This window comes from Anoplopoma fimbria, chromosome 2 (assembly GCF_027596085.1).
Source record: "Anoplopoma fimbria isolate UVic2021 breed Golden Eagle Sablefish chromosome 2, Afim_UVic_2022, whole genome shotgun sequence".
Classification (NCBI taxonomy): domain Eukaryota; kingdom Metazoa; phylum Chordata; class Actinopteri; order Perciformes; family Anoplopomatidae; genus Anoplopoma; species Anoplopoma fimbria.
In genome coordinates this window covers 29743018-29765912 of record NC_072450.1, presented here as the reverse complement: position 1 = coordinate 29765912, position 22895 = coordinate 29743018, and the positions used below count along the sequence as shown (strand labels likewise).

At 39.4% G+C, this 22895-nt stretch overlaps 2 protein-coding genes across 2 annotated transcripts; both read left to right on the top strand.

Moving 5' to 3' along the window:
* Positions 1-1976: 1976 nt before the first annotated feature.
* c2h16orf87 (chromosome 2 C16orf87 homolog) lies at positions 1977-8718 on the top strand. Its single transcript, XM_054618531.1, has 4 exons — positions 1977-2217; positions 5558-5657; positions 7071-7250; positions 8138-8718. Exons 1-4 carry the CDS (start codon positions 2140-2142, stop codon positions 8254-8256), a joined length of 477 nt encoding a protein of 158 aa, XP_054474506.1. The 5' UTR covers positions 1977-2139; the 3' UTR covers positions 8257-8718.
* Positions 8719-10827: 2109 nt separating this feature from the next.
* gpt2 (glutamic pyruvate transaminase (alanine aminotransferase) 2) lies at positions 10828-22779 on the top strand. The gene is made up of 11 exons (XM_054612460.1): positions 10828-11163; positions 12820-12909; positions 13382-13490; positions 14241-14374; positions 14544-14787; positions 16866-16945; positions 19296-19432; positions 19923-20097; positions 20802-20957; positions 21447-21559; positions 22181-22779. Exons 1-11 carry the CDS (start codon positions 10933-10935, stop codon positions 22335-22337), a joined length of 1626 nt encoding a protein of 541 aa, XP_054468435.1. The 5' UTR covers positions 10828-10932; the 3' UTR covers positions 22338-22779.
* Positions 22780-22895: the final 116 nt, after the last annotated feature.

Here is a 22895-nt window from a genome sequence, read left to right as displayed (position 1 = left end):
CATGGTCAAAGAATCTGTTCCAGAAGTGATGCGCCTCTTTGTCATAGGCCACTCTCGCTGCCACACCCACTTTTTTGCCAAAGATCTTTTTGGTGAGAATCTTAGTTTCAAGTTTTATGCATTGTAAGACTTCCTGTAGCCACCTTTTCATACATTGGGCGAGGCATGTTTCCAATGAAGGGGGGGCAGGTCAAACAAAGCGTTCAGGGGGTTGGAGTCTATAGAAGTGTTGTTGTCCTGGTAAAGGTTTTTGAAGACATTTGGAACCAACAAGGATAAGCCCCTGGCATATCCGAGTCATGTGGAAATGGCCGGCTGGGGGATGCCCCACAGCTGTTACAGGCATTGCTTCTGTCAAGGGTAAATTTGCTTTTGATAATGAGTGAACCAGACTGAGAATGCTCCTGTAAGTCGCTTTGGATAAAAGCGTCTGCTAAATGACTGTAATGTAATGTAATGTAATGCTGCATTGACTGAGATATCAGTCCCCAAGTCACGCTCCCAGGAGTCCTTGAGGGTTGTAGTGGGGGCTGGATTCACGTAGGCAATTTGGCTATAAGTAACATATACCAACTCATTTTGGAATGTGGTTCCAGGTTTTTTTTTCCAAATCTGGATTTTAGTTGTTAATGCCAACTGGGTTTCTTGACATTTTTCTTTGAGCCACTATGGGAAGCTGAGATTAAATCTTGGGAGTGTAAAGAAAATAAGACTATGATGTATCTCGTTATGAACCTAGGGTTTGCAGGAGCCAGAATGTTTGAGGTTGACCCAATACAGAAGCTTGTTAATGTCACAGGCCCAGAAGTAGTGGCGGTGATTCGGAAGTGCTAAGCCCCCTTCGGACTTGTGAAGCTGAAGAATTGATGTCCTAAGGCAGGCGGACTTGTTATTCCAGATGAACGCATCCAGCTGCTGATCAAACTCCTGAAAAAGGATTTATTGAAAAGATTTTGGCAGAATAACCGTTTTTTTAAGACTGACCCCCGCCGGCAAGTGTTAGGGGGAGGGAGGCCCACGTACTTGTATCGGATTTACATTTATCTAGTAGCACCTGAAAGATTTGAGGACCAAATCCATGAATGTGTTAGTAACAAGCATGCCCAAGTATCGGAGTCCCTCAAACACCCACAATGGAAGCAGATAGGGTTGATGGTCCAGGCCATGAAGAGTGATGCCGTTGAGTTAATCATGGCTTCGGAGCCATGTGACGAGGGGCTCCACAGCAAAACTGAACAGCTGAGGTGAAAATGTGCCGACCTAACGTGTCCCACTTTGGAGATGAAAAAGTCTTAATTGAATACCGTTGGTATGTACAGATGCAGACGGGGAAGGTTATAAAACTTGACTCCAAGAGATAAATTTAGAATCGAACACAATTTTTTTCTAAAATAATATTTCTTGTAAAGCAAAGATATGGACACCATAGTCGTAGTTGTTGGAAGTCAACCTTCCTGAAAGAAATCATTTTACATCCTTGCTTAGAACTTCAGGTGTACAGTAGGAATGTGTAGGCCAAGTGGAGATAGATAGATAGATAGATAGATAGATAGATAGATAGATAGATAGATATTCCTTTATTGATCCCCATGGGGGAAATTCAGGTGTTGCAGCAGCTGAAGGACAGAGAAACAGATTAAGGTAATAAATAAAACATATTATACAATAAAATTAAATAAAAATAAAAATGAGGATTCGATGCGCTGGCCTTTAAAAAAAAAACATTTGATGAAGAGCGTGATCACTTTTTGCAAATTTGGAAAAGAAAAAGAATAAGCAAAAAATGCTAAATAAACATGGAGATGCAGGAACACATGGTGTGGAAATTAAGTATATTAATATAGAGGGTTTTTTATATCAAGGTTGTTTTTTGGGGGGCTGATGAGAACCAAGAGTGTAAGGGAGCCTGATATCTACCATTTTTCCCGAAGTAACTTGAATGCAACATACCAGCAGTGGAACTTTGTCTGCGCATGCGCCCAGTATTAGCTCGTTTCTCGTACACTGTAATGTTTGTGTGTGTTGTCATTTAGACACATCGGCCTGGGTTTCTTGAATGCATATATCGGTGTACCTGGAGCATATCGGTCGCCGTCCATGTATCACAGAGAGAAGTAGCAGTAGTTACCGTACAGCTGTATGAAACGGACTATGTCTGCAAATAAAACAAAGAAAGTCAAAATGGCTACTAAATCCTGTCCTGAATGCGACCAACAGGTGAGGAAAATACATTTTTCCCCGTTTGGATCGTTGTCAATAGTGAATCTTATTTAATTATGTTGGATTACAGTCATGACATTTTAGAAAACGGTACATCGGTTGTGTGCAAAACACAGTCAAGTCAGCCCTCACGGTTGTTTTGCGGTGCGCGTCTATACCAGGCATTACGATAAGAACTGACTTCAAAATAAGAGCACCGTTCAGGTTAACGTGATAGGACGTGTCACAGTCATTTAATGAGTCAGTCAATGATATGTTAATGAATTTAAATATTAAAAACAAATAAATTAAACAACATTTATTAGTAAAAGTAAATATATTAATAAACAGTAAATTTCCAATGACCATTAAGACTTCAAAATAAAATTATATTACATCAAATTCAAGGATACACTAAGTGACTAGTTTCACTTGGGGTTGATAGCAGAACACCTCAGAGAATATCAGGAACCTCTAATATAGAATTTCAGAATAAAAGCCCTTTTAAAATATCTAAATCATGAGCTAACTTCCCTCTTATTTAAGATTTGAATGAAAAGATATTGGTGTATAGTTCCAAACTGATTTCACTTCAGATTGATAGCAGACAACCTCGAAGTGTCACTTGGTGAGAATCAGGACATTCTGGTGTTGAATTTCAAAGTTAAAGCCCTTTAAAATGTAATGCATAAACAAACTTCAAATCCCATTAATGAAGCAAATTATCTCTGAATTCACATTAGATTTAAAAGAATTTGTCAATAGTTACAAACTAATTTCACGTTAGAACAATAGCAGACAAAATCAGTGTGTAGCTCAGTGAATACCGGGACTTTCTGATGTAGAATTTCAAAATGAAAGCCCTTTAAAATCCCATTCATGGAGCAACTTCTCTCTCATTTAGAGATGTGATTTAAGTTTAGCTCATAAAATTAGCTCATGATTTTAAAGTGACTTTTATTCTGAAATTCTGCATCAGAATGTCCTGATATTCTATAAGTGACACTCTGGGATTGTCTGGTGTCCATCTGAATTGAAATGAGTTTGTAACTATAGACCATATCTTTTAAATCTAATCTGAAATTAGAGATAAATTGACACATAAATAGGATTTGAAGGGCTTTAATTTTGAAATTCAACACCAGAATGTCCTGATTCTCTCTGAGTGACACTCTGGGGTTGTCTTCTATCCATCTGAAGTGAAATTAGTTTGTTACTATAGACCATATCCTTTTAAATCAAATCTGAAATAAGAGGGAAGTTAGCTCATGATTGTGATTCTAAAGGGCTTTAAATTTGAAATCTTACATCAGAATGTCCTGATTCTCTTTGAGTGACCATTTATTTTCAAATCTAATCTGAGTTTATAGGGCAGTTAGCTCATAAATGTGATTTCATAGGGATTTCATTTTGAAATCCTACATCAGAATGTCCTGATTCTCTCTCAGTGACACTCTGAGGTTGTCTGCTATCCATCTAAAGTGAAATTAGTTTGTAACTTTTGACAAATTCCTTTTAAATCTAATGTGGATTCAGAGATAATTTGCCTCATTAATGGGATTTGAGGTTAGTTTATGCATAACATTTTAAAGGGCTTTCTGAGTGACACTCTGAGGTTGTCTGCTATCCATCTGAAGTCAAATTAGTTTATAACTATAGACCATTTCCTTGTAATTTGAATCTGAATTTAGCTGTTTAGCTCATAATTTAGATTTTAAAGGGCTCTTATTCTGAAATTCTACATAAGAATGTCCTGATATTCTCTGAGGTGTTCTGCTATCAATCCCAAGTGAAACTAGTCACTTAGTGTAACCTTAAAGTTGCTGATTTTGATGTAGTATACTTTTATTTTAAAGTCATATTGGTCGTTGGAAATTTGCTCTTTATTAATATATTTTGGTTTTGTAATCATGTAGTTTAATTTATTTGTTTTTAATATTGAAATTAATTAATCTATCATTGACAGATTTATTGACTGACTCATTCAATAAATGTGTCCTATCATGTTCACCGGAAATTGCGCTTATTATGAAGGCATTACCGTAATGCCTAGTTTATATGCGAACCCCAAAAGTGAGGACTGCCTTGACTGTTTTTCGAAGTGGATTTAAAGATTTAAAGCCACTTGCAACTTTTGAGACAAATAATAAACGGCGTACTTTTTGTTGTGCTGTGAAATGATGCTTCCAATGAAGCTTTTGTCTGTAAAGAGAGGGAACAATGTGAGATCTCATTTCTGCCAAGAAGAAGAGTTAACAGAAAAATGCGACTGATTAACATTTCAGAATCAATTAAAGTTATCATTATTTAATTGTAAATCCTTATGTCAACTTATTCACTATTTTAGAAGATGAATCTGTGTTTTATTTAGATCTGTGGGTTTCAGTCAGTTGGTACCTTGGTACGTTGTTTTCCAGAATTTATTTGGAACTTTCCCGGAATGTTGTTTTTAGATCTAGGTTTCACAACATTCCCTGAACGTTCTTGGAGACTTCTCGGGTCAGATATTCTCTGAATGCTGTAATCTAATCCTGCGTTCACACCAAACGCAGCACAAATTTCTCGCGCGAGTAGATTACATACAAATTAAAATTTATTGCATTTAAATCACTGCAAAAATAGCTTATTTTGGGTACATACAGCTGTAGTAAACCAGCCAAAATGTGGCTTGCGAATTCAGTAAATACAGCTCGATTAGATTCACCCAGCGCCTCCAGATGATGTTATAAAGCCAGACAAGAGGTCGTTTAGTTTTCAGGGATTTCTGGGACTTCCACAACAACCACAACGCAGGAATAAGTGGTTATTACCTTCATGTTTGATGGCGGAAATAAATGGTTTAGTTGATCACTTTTTCCATGGAGATAGGCCGCGTCTAGCACAAATTACGTGAATAAACTCCCGCGAGTAACGCGGCGCGAATATTTCGCTTCGCGTTTTGGTGTGAACACAGCACTAACGTTCTAACATTGTTGTATACAATTTCTTACATTTTCTAATTGTTGTATAAAAACCCTCTTAGAATGTTGTTCTCTCAAAGTTTTTTTCCCAACGTTTTTCGAACATTGTTTTCCATATAATTCCAGACTGTGGTTTTCCTAAACGTGTGTTCCCAACATTCAACGTTATATCCTTGCGTCCGTGGAACACTTAATTACTAATGAACTAACGTTCTCTAAATGTTGTTTTTAAAACAACATTTAGAGAACGTTAGATATATTGCATAATTTAACTCGCTGATTGTCCTGACAACACATTTGATGCTTCAAGAGGAAGAAGCAGTTTACATTTTCTATAAACTTTAACAGTCATTTAATCATTTAATCGTCTGTGTGTTTCCTGTTTGATTCTCCTCTAGATTCCAGTTGCCTGCAAGTCCTGTCCATGTGGTTATGTGTTTATTAGCAGAAAACTTCTAAATGCCAAATTAAATGAGCGCTCTTCTCCAGCTATAGCAGGTAAGGTTCAACCTGCATAAATTCTGCCTGAAATAGTTTTACCTTGTTTTTAAGGTTTGTTTGATTCTTCAGCATGTGTGTGTGTGTGTGTGTGTGTGTGTGTGTGTGTGTGTGTGTGTGTGTGTGTGTGTGTGTGTGTGTGTGTGTGTGTGTGTGTGTGTGTGTGTGTGTGTGTGTGTCTGTGTGTGTGTGTTGAGCAAAGTGATGTTATTCTATGACATTGTTCAATGCTGTTATAAGTCTCTCCGTCTGCCATGGATTTATGAATACACCGCACTGCAACGTGCTGTGGTGCTTATGGTATAATCAGAAACGGGGCTGTAGCTATTCGGGGGGGGGGGGCTCTGAGGGTCTTCCCCCAGAGTTTTTTTGAGAGTCAAACACTGAAAACCCATCAACATCTCAAAATGAAGCATGGGAATTGGATTAAGTACAGCGGACTTTAAGACGATCAACGCCCACGTCCCACCAAACGCCACCAAACTGCCCCAGGGAGGAGAGGGAGGGGAGCAGAGATTGATGCTAAGCTAAACCCAGCTAGGACCTGAGGCTACACCACTGCCCAGCCTACTGCTCTCTGATGCCCGGTTGCAGAAAAGTGGGACGAGAAGAGGTGGACTCTGTGTTCACATCCTGATTGCTTGGCGCTCAAACATAGCCAAAGTTGATGTCGGCCATTTTTTTCTGCCCAGAGGATTGTTTTTGTTGCTGCTGTTTGCATTCCTTTTATGATGCAAATTCAAAAAACAAATGCACTACAGGAATGTCCTACTGTTTTTGTTTGTTTTGTTTGTCTTGTGTTTTGTTAAATTTGCTACAACTGAATTTCGTTGTGTTGCATAATGACACTAAATGATCCTTGAATCCTTAAATGTCCTGCATTATGTAAATCCCCTTGTAAAGCCCACGGTCGGGCCCTCTTTGACCTCATAGCTGGCTATGGCCATGATCACAGGCCTTGAATAGATCTGACCGCGTCCTCAGAACACATTTTTCTTTTAACGGGATGCAAGTATGGCAGGTCAACCCATCACATAGAAACCATCATGACAAAATAAGAGTATGTTTTATGAATATGGTGATAAGTCATGTGTTGAAGTGATGAAGTTCTGAATGCATAATGGAGAGATCACCTCGCTGAAATCAGCAACGCATTTAATGATTAATGATAATGATGAGGGAGTTTGGTCAAATCCATGACAAATGTCACAAAATTCGCTGGATATTTTTAATTTTACCAATTGAAACATGTCTCAAAAAGCACTAAAATACGACTGTCGGGACTTTGAGTGTGCAATCACTGATAGGTGGCATACATTGTGAAGATGAAACAACTGTGCCTGCCTGGAACCAGTCTAACCCACACTTACCATGTTACCTTTTTTGGGGGGGATAATCTATTTTCTGCTTCAGACAAGCTGGACTTTAAGCGGAGGAGGACAGAACGCATTCGCAGAGAAAGGATAGACTCTTCTTTAACAAGTGACATGGAGAACAGGCGGCGATCGCGAGCCAACAGCCAATCGGATCCCATTCGGAGGGGGCGTGGCAGACCAAAAACAGTAGGTCTGAGGAAGCAGGAAGAGGAGAAAGGTAAAAGAAGTGATTAGTCACACCTTCTTATTTTAAGTCTGTCGTGACTAGGTCTTTTCATGATAACTACTTTTGTTGGAAGATACATTGTCACAGGAATAATTGTCATTAACTTATTATCATTTAAGACCATTTTATGCCACTGATGATAGTATAATAGCTTAATAATTTGGCCCAGGGCTATAGAGGTCATTCATTCCTTAACAGGCAATGTACTGCTAATCCAGGTCCTCAATGGTGAGGACCTTTTCTGAACAAAAAGTGCAAAGTCCTGCCTGTTTAGCACCATGTTGGCTCAAATGTTGGTGTTGTTCTTATGTAAACAAGCAAGCAAGTGAACATAATGGGCAGAATGAAGGTATATATCCTACGATAAGTCGATAATTTACAACTGGTTAAGGTCATGTCTATATATTTTAAGTCGATAACATAAATGTGGTCGAGGTCTTGTCCATGATCGTATGGTAAGTCCATAACGTAACTCATGAATACTTGTGATGTCTATCCTTAATTGAATGTTACAACTGTCGAAACACAGCAGCAATTTTTGGTCTCCTTCTTTGACACAGGAGAGAACAGCAATCATCTCTTAGCTTCTTATAAACTGGTATTAATGAAGTTATTTCAACCCATTTGTCACCGATGAACCCCCCCCCCCCCCATGCCCAACCCCTGCACTGTCTTTGCCTCATGTCTCTTGCACCTCACTCATACTCAACTCTCCCGCTCGTCCACAGGGAGGCGCTAATCCCAGTTTGAAAACCTCTGCTCCGGATTGAAATTTGACACTACAATACTGACTCTTAGTTAGCGTGACGATATAGATAAATAATGTATTGCCAAAAAATGAGTTTTCTGTTATTGATTTTGTTTTATTGTGTCCACAGAGAAACAGGAGAAGGAAGTGGACATTTATGCCAGTCTTTCGGATGAGAAGGCCTTTGTGTTTTCTGTGGCCTTGGCTGAGATCAACCGCAAGATCTTGGGTCAAAGACTCATTTTATAGATTAAGGCCTGAATAACTGAGAATCCTGGCACAGAGAACCTATCGTAGAAAGAAAAAAGATCAAATAACAAGTGGATGACCAAAGAGGGCAGAACTGGCTGGAGCTGAACTTTAATCTTTCACTTGGATGATGGGATGAGATTCCGAAACCTGCTGAAGCTTGAGACTGAAGTAGAAGGTGTTGAGATCACAGCTCTTCGGAAACCTTGTATTATACACCCACCACACACATGCAAATATATGTTTCTTGATTATGGATTGTACATTCGTAAGAACCAGGAAAAGAGGCATTGATGATATTTCCCAACTTTTTTCTTTTTAGATACAAACATCTGCACCTAAAGAAACATTATATTCATCTGCAATAGATGGACTGTGTGAAGTAAACATCCTCAGTAGCTTCAAGCTTATGGAAGGGAACGGAACATTTTGGTAACTGTGTGCTTTCTTATATATACTGAAGTTGCAATAAAGATTTTTTTTTTGATTGCCATTGTCATTTCTTTTATAGACTATGTCAATTTGAGGGAATACTTTCTCCTTAAAAAAAATTAAATTAATTTGATCAATCTGTCTAACTTGTATTTAGTGAGAGTGAGTGAGTGAGTGAATTAATAATTATAATATTTCCCACAAAAAAAACATCCTCCAAAATATAGCAGACTGTCAGGGCACAAATATCCTCTTTACAGATTACATTTATTTAATCGTCATATCCCAAGAGTTACCAGAGATCGGTTCTATTAGTTCAGAATATTAATTACAATAATAATACAATAAATACCACTGTTCAGTTATGTGGGTTAAATCCAGTCGGGGGCATGAGAAGTGAGTTGTGGATGATTAGGAGATTTTAAAATCCAAAAATTTAATTTGAATGTAGTCCTGAATGTATTACATGGGTTAGAAATCTTAGTGTTTATGTTATTCTCCTCTTCGACGAACTGTGTCCCAAAAACAAAAATGCCTTTAATCATCTCATTTTAAAGAGATGCTATACGGATATATTTAGGTACAAAATTGATATGTTTCAAACTCTCACTTAACACAAACTCCATGTAAGACTTGTATCCTTAACATATGTATTCTGTCTACCAAATCAAATCAATAATAAACTCAGAAACCAGTGAAGTCAGACCAGTAGGCCACATGCATTCTACTTTTTTTTTCTGATGTCATTGTCACTGTCCTCTGAGGGTTTTTTTTTGTAACAATGACTTTACTCTCTTCAGTTTTCCTTCATTGAAATGTGTGTGTAAAAGCTAGTGTTTCTGGATTTGGCCTGTCGAAGTGGATCTCTGTGTTCTCCCTGTCTCTGTGTGGGTGTCCTGCAGTCCATCCCACATGTGTGGCACAGACGTGTGGGTTCTAATTATTTTTTTTTTTTTTTTAAAGAATCTGGTGTGGATGTGATTTGCTCAAATAAGCTACTGTACTGTACGTGTGTCAGCCTGGGTTCGCCACCTCTCACCTATATGAACTCACCTACAGTGGGCAGGTAAAGCCATGTCGATAATGGACTGATGGATTGTTAAAAGATTACATAATGGATTTTGAATATAAGGAGTGTTACTGTAGATGTGATGGTGTTATTGGTAATATATATGATAGCCTATTTATACCATCTTTTATCAGTCTCTCTGCAAGAGAGGGAAAAGATAAAAGTATTTTAGGACAAATATTGCCATTTTTTTTCTATGTTCGTGCCCAGCCAGTCTGGCAACCACCGCCTGAAATACAGTGTTGCTAGAAAAAGTCTGTATATTCATATTCAGCCTCTCAATCATATATTCCAAGTGTGTTAACTTGTTTCACTAGTATGGACTTAGTTTGGACCCATACAAACTGATGGAGAGACTTCCTTCCAATGTTTTTTTTTTTTTTTTGTTTCCAATAACTTTATTTGTTCATACATATAAAACACAGACACATACAAACAGCAAACAAAAATGTAATTCATATTACGCCAGGGAATCTAAAAAATGTCCAGCAAGATCACACAATAAACAGTCCAAATCATACCAACAACTCAGTTAGAAGACTTTCAATATCAGTCAGTCCAGCGAGATCACAAGTGTTGAATAGATTTGCACAGTCCTCATAGCTTTAAAGTTCTTTGAATATAGTCCAAATATTCATTGACTTCATTCTTAAACACTGGAAAGAAAGGTTTAGAGCCCCCAAACTTGCATTTGTGGATGTGGTACTTAGCAAGCAAAAAATGAAAGATTTATTATGAAATACTTTCCGTCCTTGTCTTTTTTAGGCTCAACCACACCAAAGAAACCATCCTTGAAACAAAAAGAGAAATCTGTAATGACGTAAGTTTGGAGGAACTCAAGGACATTCCTTCTAAAGGTATTTGGGGTTGGAAGCTTCTTTCCTTTTTTTGTGTGTGTAATATACAAGCTGTCTTTTTGTTGAACACTTTTGTTATATGTTGAATCTTGGGACAAAAAATCTTTATCAAAAAAACAAGTATTTTAAATGCTCTACAGTCTATGGAAGAACGTTTAAAATAAGTATGAGCGTACGTTGGGTGTTGACCCGAGGAGCGCGCGCGTGAGTCAGCGGGAAGAACACACACACGTCACTGCGCGTCACTCACTATGTCTGTACTACCGGTGTGTTTGTACATGAACCACACATGAGCCATCCAGCCGACCTGCAGTGAATATGCATCGTCTTAAACACTTATTAAATGTGCCTCGTGGGACTATATCGCGGTCCGGGTCGAAGCGGGTCAGCACGGTGGGGGCGTCCGTGAAGACGACGGGAAATGCGGCCCGGGCGCGAGAGAAGACCCTGACCATGGCGACCTTAAACCCGCAGGTGAAGGCGGTGGAGTACGCCGTGAGAGGACCCATCGTCACCAGGGCGGGGGACATCGAGAGGGGGCTGCAGCAGGTTAATGGCTTAACCTAACGCTATATATATATATAAGCTGTGTCCCAACCCAGCGGCTGCAGCCTGAGGAGGACTCAGCCTTCACGGTCTCCGTCGGCCGCGTCCTTTGAATACCGCGGAGGCTCCACCGCAATAAGACGAGGGTGTCTGTGCGCGTCACTAGCTTTTCGCGCCCCCACCCTTTTAGCCGCTCCCGTCTCCTAGCAACCAGCTGCGGTTGTCACGAAAGAGGTAACGCGAGACACGAGTCAGCTGGTTAGTTACTAGCGTGACGTCACTTAATCATTTTAACATAACATTAATGATTATTATTAAACCAATAATTACATTTAAATGTGAATTCTCCCGCTACTGGTCCACTAGTCACCATGTCATTAAATAAAATAATAATCAACTTCACCGGCACGCAATGCATCTTGGGATATGTTGGGCCGTGAAGGAGCCATCAGTTGTATCCTCTGGGTCCATCCCAAGTCTCTTATTTGTCGTTTCCTCGCTCCTCGCTTGAACCGGAAGTCGTTCTGCGCCGCCATATTGCCGGCCGTCCCAAAGCTCTTATTACAGCACCGAGGAGCGAGGAGAGAGGAGCGAGGATGCACGAGAGCATCCTTTCAGGAAGTGTTGTGAGGGCCCCCTCATCGTTCATCTGTTATCTGATTGGATGCTGCAGCCGATCGTACTGATCTGATGTAACTCATCATCACTGGAGTTTAATACCAGAGTGATGACAGATCACAGACTGAATGGATTAAAGTTAGAAAGAGAGTTAAAGAGTTGGAGAGTCTGTCTGTCTGTAGAAACACTTTTACATATCTTCATTTCCATTTATTCATATGAGACTGATAATTCCTGAGTGTCAGGTTGATGAGTTATGTAATTCCAATTTACCCCGAAACATTGAGCCTAATAAATTAATTCAAGTGTTTAGGAGGAAACATAATCATATTCTGGATTATTTAATAATGACATCACAATCCCAATTTCAAAACATACAGACGTTAATAATTCATAAATAAGACAAATGCATTTCGCCGGTACAAATCGGTCCTGCGCTTATTAATATTAGTACAGTGATGATTACTGTGTTTCATTATTAATATTAGTACAGTGATGATTACTGTGTTTCATTATTAATATTAATACAGTGATGATTACTGTGTTTCATTATTAATATTAGTACAGTGATGATTACTGTGTTTCATTATTAATATTAGTACAGTGATGATTTGCTGTGTTCAGCGTCCGTCAGAAACAGACGTCACTTCACGTGACTCTTCAGAGGAAAGGACGTCTCATGTCTCTTAAAACACGTTTCCTCGTTTCCTCTCTCCTCGCCTGGTTTCCTTGCGTCTCTCCATGCATCCCTGGTGGGCGGGACTAAGACGCAAGGAAAGGACGCAAGTGAGGGAATCGAGGAGGCAATTTAAGAGACTTGGGATGTACCCTCTGAATGTAGGCCGCATTAGAAGGAGTCTTTGAAATGGGACGGCCTCGTCGCGGCCGCTGTGACGTAATCGGTCTACAAGTACACCCTAAGAAGGATGCGGCCGCTGGATTGGGACACAGCTCATGTGCATGAATGAGAGGGGTGTTTTTCTAACACTAGAAGCCTTAAATAAGCCTGTTGATGATAATCTTTGTTTCTTGTCTCTCCAGGGAGTGAAGCAGCCTTTCACTGAAGTCATCAAAGCCAACATCGGTGATGCCCACGCTACGGGCCAGCAGCCAATTACTTTTCTTCGTCAGGTGTGCGGCCAACAAATCTACAACAACTACTGATATTATTATTATTATATTGTCAATATAGACAACAATCATCTAAATAATATATATACTTATTTTTGCCAATTAAGGCAATTCAAGCCAGTACCAGCAAGGTGTACCCATTAAAGTGGGCAGCGTGTGTGTGTGTGTGTGTGTGTGTGTGTGTGTGTTTGTGTATATATAGGCTGCACCTCTAGATGAGCTCATTTCTCAGTTCCCCTACTGGAGCGACATTAAACGCATCCGAAGGAAAAGATTAAGAACATTGTCTGCACAGAAATCCATTCATATTGAATGTTCTCTATGATAACTAACTATTGTATCATTAAATATCCACTTGTTCCATTTGATTGAGTCCAATACAAGCCAACCATTTGATAATTGCCCTTTGCCATCTCTTATTGTCGTTCGTGTGTTGGAATGTAATCTTTTTTTGCATTCTGCCGCTCTACAGGTGGTGGCTCTGTGTTGTTTCCCAGAACTGCTGGAGAGTCCAGCTTTCCCTGATGATGCCAAGCAACGAGCCCAGCGCATTCTCCATGACTGTGGGGGACAGAGCCTAGGTGTGTGTGTGTGTGTGTGTGTGTGTGTGTGTGTGTGTGTGTGTGTGTGTGTGTGTGTGTGTGTGTGTGTGTGTGTGTGTGTGTGTGTGTGAGCGATAAGATAAGATATACTTTATTCTCCCCCAGGGAAATTTGTCTTGGGCTCCTATCCGCTGCATCACATCTCTGCGTATAGAACATAGATCATACATACAATCATGCCTAAACATGCTTAAATACACATGTTGACAATAGATGGCAGTTGACGTAAAATACTATAGAGGCATATTTACCAAGAACTATTTAACATGCTAGATTGTTTTACTAGAGAAGACTACTCAAACAGATGTGTGAACTTGGACCACAACAGTTTCCTCCCTCATAAATGATATACACATATTAGCTGTAGTACTGCATTGTGACATTAAATAACATTAATATCTAAATTGATATTAAGAAATGTACATCTTTATTATAGTTGCATGTTTAAAACCATTTGGTGTTACTGTACAGTACCAGTCAAAAGTTTGGACACACGTTCTCATTCAATTTTTCGGTTTTTCTTTTTTTTTTTCTTTTTTTCTACATTGTAGATTAATATTGAATACATCCAAACTATGAAGGAACACATATAGAATTATGTGGTAAACAAACAAATGCTCAACAAACCAGAATAGGTTTTATATTTTAGATTCTTCAAAGTAGTTGAATGAGAAGCTGTGTCCAAACTTTTGACTGGTACTGTATGTTGTGTATTTCTTTTAAATTCAGGCTCGTACAGTGCCAGCCAGGGGGTGGAGTGTATCCGTCGGGATATCGCTGACTACATAACCCGTAGAGACCAGGGTGTACCTTCTGATTGGAACAGCATCTACCTCACCACAGGGGCCAGTGATGGCATCATGGTATGAACAGTATGAACAGGGAGGAGACAGGAAATTGAAACGTAATGGGAAAATTGTAAATGGGTGCTTCTGATTGGGTGAGCAATGTGGTAGTCTGATAGTGGGGGGGGGTGGTTCAGCTCCTACAAACGAATGAATCACATCACGTCATATTTGGGGTTTTTTCTAGAGCATCTTGAAGCTGATGGTATCGGGTCAGGGCGCCTCCAGGACCGGCGTGATGATTCCCATCCCTCAGTACCCGCTCTACTCAGCTGCCATATCAGAGCTGGAGGCGGTGCACGTCCACTACTACCTGGATGAGGACAATTGCTGGGCGTTGGATATCGAGGAACTGCAGCGAGCTTACCTGGCGGCAAAACAGCAGTGCCAGCCCAGAGTCCTCTGCATCATAAACCCCGGAAACCCCACTGGTAGGACATTTTTTGATTTTTCAGACAAGCGATGAGATCCCAGCATAGAAAGATGAGCTTCTTGCTCTTTTAATTGAAACGCTCTTGGCTTCCCAACTCTGTCAAATGACAGGTCAGATGACACTGCTATTCTCAGCCTGCTGCACAAGCCGTTCGGCCTATAAATAGGGAGTCGTGCAGGGGTTTGATATCAGGTCTGGTGTAAACTTGGACAACACCAACAGCCGGAAGGCCCACGTTGAACGTTTGTTTTTTTACGAGTACTAAGTAAGACTATGGGTAATCATTTCTTCTTTTCTACTGGTCCCATTATGTGTCCCTGGGGAAATTTTTTTTTACCTTTCATGGCAGCTGGTTACTTGCGACGTCACAAGATAACAAGGAAAAAGCGGGATCACGTATCACACCGAACTCCATCTTGTCAGGTTTTTAAGTTAATGCATTCGTGTCCGGTGTTCCCCCGAAGAGGTTGTATTAGATGCTGCAGTAGCATCTGTTATATCACAACTGGATATTTTCTTCTTTTTTTTATATTAGATGTATTGTTCTTCTCCTGATTCGGTAAGAGTTTGATTGACAGATGGTTCGTCCAATCCCCTGCCACATATCTTTTCCGAAAGAGTTTCCAATGAAAGAGTTTCTCAGATGATCGTGTGTAACAAACCACTCGCGGGACCAGGTTAATCGCATAAAATCATTTTTGCGTTTCTTTTCATTTTGTTTTCTTAAGCTTTTTCGAAAGTCGTAACGAAGTAAATAAGTTAGCTGTTTTGGCAATGTTTGATAAGACCGTAGCTTGAAGTTACCTCGCTGCTAGAGTAGAAGCTAAATAAGATTTTTCATCATCGCCTCGTAAAAAATTTCAAAGGCAAAATCCCCATTATGACCAAGATGTATTGATAATGATGCAACTATCTTACTCTTTGACCACAACATTTATGATGCAATTTACAAATACAATGGAGGTTGTAAAGGTCAACAGGGCTGAAACGCGCATAAGTAGATCCATCCGAATAGGGGGAATAGAACATTACCAGGCTCATTGCTGTCCGCCGCCATCTGGTGACTGAATCAAAGTACTAAGAGCCTATTTGCCAGCTCAACATTAACATACCAAAACCACCGTCACAAAGTAAAAACTTTATTAGAGACATAATATTTGGAGTTCTGTTACCTCTGTACCTCTGTCTCCCCCTCCTTGAATCCTTCTGTTTTACTCCCGAGCCCAGGCATAACATGGATTCAGTGGGCATCTGTCAGCGGCAGGTATGGGTTGTAGTTGCCCTGCTGTCGACCCACACAAACTCCGCTTCCCCGTCCACCGTGCCAACTGTACATCCTCAGCACCATTTATGTAGTGTCTTTAAGGTCTCCTTGTCGTCCGCCATGTTGTAGGAATAGTCCCGTTGTGCCTTTTATCATGTTATCATAAAGCTGGGATTAATGTCTCCGCAATTTTTTTTTACCAAATCAAAAGTCGTCACACATGTCTAGTGGTAAATTTAAAAAACTACTGTAGCCATCACAAACCATCGTAAGCCATAAATACTGATTTTCAGTCCCAGTACCTCCCTGTCTGTACCTGCTGACCTGCTTTTCTCTGATTACAGTTTTTTGACAAGATAACAGTTTCTCCGTTACTTATTTTGACTTATTTTTTAAATTTCCTGCCTCATTATAGATTATTCAAAAGTATTTTTTGTGCCATTTCTGAATTTTAGATACATTTCATGCATGACAAGCAGTTTGCGAACCTATTTTTTTTTTTTCAATTTCAAGTTAATTATTTTCAAATGCACACCCATCAATTTTCCCTGCAGATGATAGTGGGACAGCTAAATATTACTTCAAAAGTGTGGTTTCTTATTTAACTGGATCAGGTTCACTTTCAGAACATGTTGAGGGCTGAAATGTAGGGGAATTTATTTTAGTAGAAAATTAGAAATTTTGATGGGAAAACATTTACATTGTCTGTTCAGATATTTTTGAATACCTTGTGTTGCTTGACCCCTGACAACAGATTGGTATTTACTTCCAGGGATCATAGTTATCGATGTCTCCCAAATTCTGTTCTCCAGGTCAGGTGCAGAGTAAGAAGTGTATTGAAGAGGTGCTCAACTTCGCCTATGAGGAGAATCTGTTTGTCATGGCTGACGAGGTAACTTCCAATGCTTGCAAATACAGTTTGAAATGTATTTTTTCTAATTATTATCCCTTCATTTTAAACGTGAAACATTCAGACTCTGCGCTTCCGGAGGCAGATTTCTTTTTTCCTTTCTTTTTTTTCCTAAAGTCAAATCAGCAGAGACAAAAATATCCCAACTTTTTAGTCCTTGTTTTTTTGGGTGAAGCCCACTAAATTCTCCAATTTATAGAATGTAACCAATCAAATCAAAAGACCTTCATTTATCTATAAGGAACTTATAAAATCGTCAAAATGAAAACAGAGTGGACAACATACTGTATAAATGCAGCTTGAATAAAGATTGTCTACCAATGGGGTAAAAACATGTCCATAAATACATGATAAATAGGATCTAGCACCCAAGCTCCCTCTGGCATCAATGAGAACAGATAGAAGTAGGCACAGAGCTGGACAAGGACTGCTTGGTCTTTCTGGACCTGAACTTCTGCTTGATTTAAAAAAAAAAAAACGGTGACGACGGTTGGTTAAGGTCGATGGGAAAAAAGTAGTCTAAATATATATATCAGGTTTTTACAGCTGCTAAGGTTCCTGTGATAGAAGATAAAGTGTTACTGGCTTATTAGGGCAGGAGGTGTCAAATTCTGTCTCCAATAATTAGGATTTTATCATAGAAGTCCCTACATCTGAGGCATAAGTTCTTTGACTATCTTGCAAGATCCTTTCAATGTTCTGTGTTTGCTGGTTTTGGGGTTATACCATTGAGCTAACTTTCTTTGTTTTACTGTTTTCTTTTTAAGAGGGGCAAAAAATTAGATTAGAAGAATCTCCCCCGGAGTTTGTTTAACTTGCTCTAGTGCTTGTTTTCATCCACTAGCTGCCAACGCTACATGCACCATGGAGGCTATAGTGTGTTCATCATATCAAAATCTGAGTTGTGAATAAATCAAATATTTTAAGAGAAGTTGTTAATATTGAGAAAAACGTTGTTATTATCCAGATTGGAAGCAGGTGAGATATATTGGTTGATTGTATTCTCATTATCATATCCTCCAAATCCCTTTTTTCTTTCTCCACACTGTGGCTTATTAATACTTATTAAACAGCACCGACTCTCCTCACAATGACTCTCTGCCTTCAGGCTACAACTAATGATAAGATAAGATAAGATAATCCTTTATTAGTCCCACAGCAAGGGACATTTGCAATGCTCACAGTTACTGCAATGGCCCCAATATGTCCAAAACAGTGCCGCCCGGGTTCTCACCAGGACACGGATATCACAACACATCACCCCCAGTCCTCCACTCCCTCCACCGGCTTCCAATAAAACAACGCATCATTTTTCAAAAGTACTTCTCCTGGTCTTCAAGGCCATAAACTGTACCGGTCCAAACCTACCTCCTGGAGCCTCCTCACCCCTCAATCCACATCCAAGACACTTAGGTTAGGCAACTCCAACCTCCTTGAGGCTCCCCCGAAAACAAAGCTGGCTACCATGTTAGATCGTGCCTTCTCCTTGCTGTGGGCCACGCCTTTTGGAATAAGCTCCCCGGAGAAGATCAGGGCCCTTAGACTCCCGAACGCCGCTTTTTAAAATCAAATCTTAAAACTCACCCGTTCCTCTCTGCCTTCCCCTTAAGGTCTTGGTTTTGTGTAGTTTTAGATTGCGTTTCTTGGGTAGTTGTTCAGTTTTAATATACGGTACCAGTCAAAAGTTTGGACACACCTTCTCATTCAACTTCTTTGAAGAATCTAAAATCTAAAACATATTCTGGTTTGTTGAGCATTTGTTTGTTTACCACATAATTCCATATGTGTTCCTTCATAGTTTGGATGTCTTCAATATTAATCTACAATGTAGAAAAAAATAAAATTAAAGAAAAACCATTGAATGAGAAGGTGTGTCCAAACTTTTGACTGGTACTGTATATTCTTAGATTTTTATTATGATTATATAGAATTCATTTATTCATTTCATTTATTTTATTTTTTTTAATTTGATTTTTAGCGTTTTATTATTATTATATTTGAGTATTGCGATGGTTTACCCTGTACAGCACCTTGATATTTCATTTGTATTTTAAAGTGTGCTATATAAATAAAATCCATTATTATTATTTATTATTATTATAGGTGTAATTAAAGACATGTAATTATGGTCCTGTTCCATTTAGGTGGGCCAGGGCCATGGTCTTGTGCGTGCTGGCCCCACTGGAATGACTGTGACTCACTAAAGATCAATTCAAATCTGTGTTTACCTTGCAATGACAATGTCCAAAATGGCTGCCGTGAAAGGGCCCATCCAACATCCCGGACGTGTCTTGTCGCACCATCGTTATCGATCTGGATGTGTTTTTTACAGGTTTACCAGGACAACGTGTACTCGCCAGACTGTCAGTTCCACTCCTTTAAGAAGGTCCTCTATGAGATGGGCCCAGAGTACTTTAACAATGTCGAGCTGGCCTCCTTCCACTCAACTTCCAAGGGCTACACTGGAGAGTGAGTAACCCACGCTGAGCTCTTATCTAATTACTGGGTGTTTTTAAAAAGGAAAGGAATGAGCATTTGAATGTGTTAAATGTGCTATTACTATTTGTACAGTAAATTCTCAAACATTTTATGAGCTCATCATTTATATCAACTGAACATAGGATTTGATATTAACATTTCATAGATATTCTACAGGTGAGTCTTGAGCAGACGACTGGAGCTCGTGGGTTTGGACCCATTCTGCTGTCATTTTTTACCGTTTGTAATAAAAGAGACATTAAAAAGCTAAGTTTAAAGAATGTTTATTCACAATGTTTGTAAATCAACCTCATTGTTAAGTGTCCATGTAACTGACCTGGGAACCCATAATGCTCCCAGGCAATAAGTCTGAATCTCATCCTCCTGAATGAATACATGTTTCACAACATCACTGGGTGTAGAGTGCATTTATTTTTTTCTTGACTTACTCCTAATATCTGCGCTATGTGTTTTGTTTCAGATGTGGTTTCCGTGGAGGCTACATGGAGGTGTTGAACATGGATCCACAGGTGGAGGCCCAGCTGGTCAAACTACTCTCTGTTCGCCTTTGCCCTCCTGTCCCTGGACAGGCAGCAATGGACGTCATTGTTAATCCCCCCAAAGTGCATGAGCCCTCGTATGCTCAGTTTATTAAGGTGCGTGTGTGTGTGTGTTTTGGTTTGATGTTGCCTTGTGAGTCGAAAGGACATGGTCAAAATGTTTCTGAGGCACTGTGGCCTTTTTACCATTGTAAAAGAGATAGAATACATGAGCAGTAAGTGTAAAGGCTGGCATAAAACAACACTGTTTATTAAAACATAGTATCATATTAAAATAGTAAAGAATAGAGTTATATTATTAAAAAGTTTATTTTTCAGACTGTATAGTTTTACCTCCTAGGGCCTAAACATATTTGAGTCAAACTGAAATTCAATTGCATTTTTTTGCCCTGCAAATAACACAAAATTCTCCTTTTTTTTGCATTAATCTCTCTGACCACTGTTCTCTGTGTACGTAAATGGAGAACTTGTTCCATACAGCCAATCTTTCTATAAAGCAGTAACGTCAGTGTTCTAATAGGATTGAACCGAATCGGCTCACATGGATCCATCTGAATGTGTTTTTATTTTGCAGTATTGTTACCAGAAGCTAATGATATTCTTTCAAGTGAGGTGAACTTGTGAACTTGTGGACAAACTCATTCCAGAAGTTTTAAGATTAAAAAGTTGTATTCTTGTACCGTAGCCATGGGAAACGCAGTGCACTTCTCTTTCACATTAGCAACTGTCTGTTTCTGACGTGAGTTTTTCGTTTTCCATTCTTTATACCTGGTGCATTATGTGTTTTTGTTGGCGTCCAGGAGAAGAGCTCGGTCCTAGATGTCCTGGCTCACAAGGCCGGGTTTACGGAGCGAAGCCTAAACTCAGTGCCTGGGATTAAATGCAACCCAGTCCAAGGAGCCATGTATGCCTTTCCTCAGATCTTCATCCCACCACAAGCAATTCAGGCAGCCCAGGTCTGTTAAAGCATTCATTTTTTTTAAAATGAGGAATTGTTCCTATGGATACACGGGTGATCCGGTTGTTTTAACAGTGTCTGTCACACAGTTATGAGCAGAAATGTCATAACAACACTGTATGAGAGCTGGATAGAATGGAGTATTCTGTTTTATTTGTTCAGCTGTCATTCAGGTATGTGTTTAAAAGATTTTATAGGTACACAAGTGAGAGATAAGCACTGCCTGCCAAAGTATTTTCCATGTCTTTGCCGGCTTGTGTCAAAAATCCAATGTCTTTATACCATACGAACAATAAAGAATACAAGTACAAGTACAAGTTCTTTAACCATTTACTATTTAAATCCTTAGTCTATCCCAGCATGCATTGAATGTCCCTGAATATGTCTCCAGTCTGTGACCCGATGGAAAGAAGCTCAATAAAACAGAGGCATCATTTTGGGAATAAAGTATAAGTGGGTCGGTTCATGTTTCTATATGTATTTGCAGTCCCTGTCTATGGCTCCTGACATGCTGTACTGTCTCGAACTGCTGGAGGAAACCGGTATCTGTGTGGTTCCAGGAAGTGGATTTGGCCAGAAGGAGGGAACCTTTCACTTCAGGTTTGGACATGAACACTTTGAATATTCTACAAAATAATGTTTATACGGGTTGTTTTTCGAAAGAGTCAAACGACCAATTTCGAAAACTCTGCGATCTGATTGATCAGTTATCATTTATTTTATTCATGAGTCCTTTCCAAGTCCTTGGGTTTCTTCTTTATTTCTGCTTCCGGTAACTTATGGTTTGCTGAATATGAAGTGTGATACTCTTGAAACACGCAAAACCTTTTTACAAAATGCTTCCATTGCATTCTTCAATACAGCATGATGCTCATTTAGGGTCCATTTAGGGTCCATTTAGAGCGAAATTGACAATAAAGCAGGGAGTGCTTTAGGGCGGGGCTACCTTGTGATTGACAGGCCTGCAAGCATAACTTTTAGGTATATCTACAAATAGAGGGACTCAGATTTTACTCTGGTCTGGAGCTTGTGTCAGGGGAGCTCCAAAAACTGATGCAAGCGGAAAAAACATGGCTAAAATGTTGTAGTGTCCACTAAGCGTTAGTTAGGAGAGCAAAATCTTAAAAAAACAACAACAAAAAAACAATGTTAGACATAGTATTTATTGTATTTTGTATTGCATGTTTTTACAGTGTGTATGTGTTTTTATTTTCTTCTTAGAATGACCATCCTGCCGAGCCCAGAGAAGCTAGAAGTCCTCTTAGGGCAACTGAAGGTATTCCACCTCAGATTCCTTGAAAAGTATTCACAACAGGAACCTCCGATCCCCAGAACCACCCAAGACCAGCACAGAGAATCGTCAGGGCAACCAGACTGATGCTTCAATTTAAAGCTTGTTGAAATGTTAATATTGCTAACGATTCTTTTAAATTTAGTTTACTTGTTTTTCAAATTTTTTGAACCGGTCTAGACATGTGGTCCTCTCCTCAAAGCCCTAATTGAAGGACACACGGAATAGTGACTTAGGAAGCTCATGCTCATTCTTCTCTAAGTATCCGTCCGTCAGGCTTTCATTGATCTGTGGCTCTTACAGTGAACTTCCACTATCAATTTTGCATTCAAACATTTCAGTTGTATGCCTCTACAAATGCCTTTTAGTGCAGTTACAATGTTTTCCGATGTGATGTTTTGGTTGATTTGATATTGCCTTATATAACAATAAAAGGGTTGGTTCACTCGCATTACTATATAAATGATTTATTGTGACACTGGTAGATAGTTGTTTTCTAACTGCTTTTCTGTCTCTGAGATTTCTGCACCCCCCCCATACAATAAATCTGAATGGGATTTTGTGTATGGTGCTTTACATAAATGACTCAAACCAACAAGTCCTCCAACCTATCAGTGCTGATCCAGCAGGCAAATGACTCAAAAG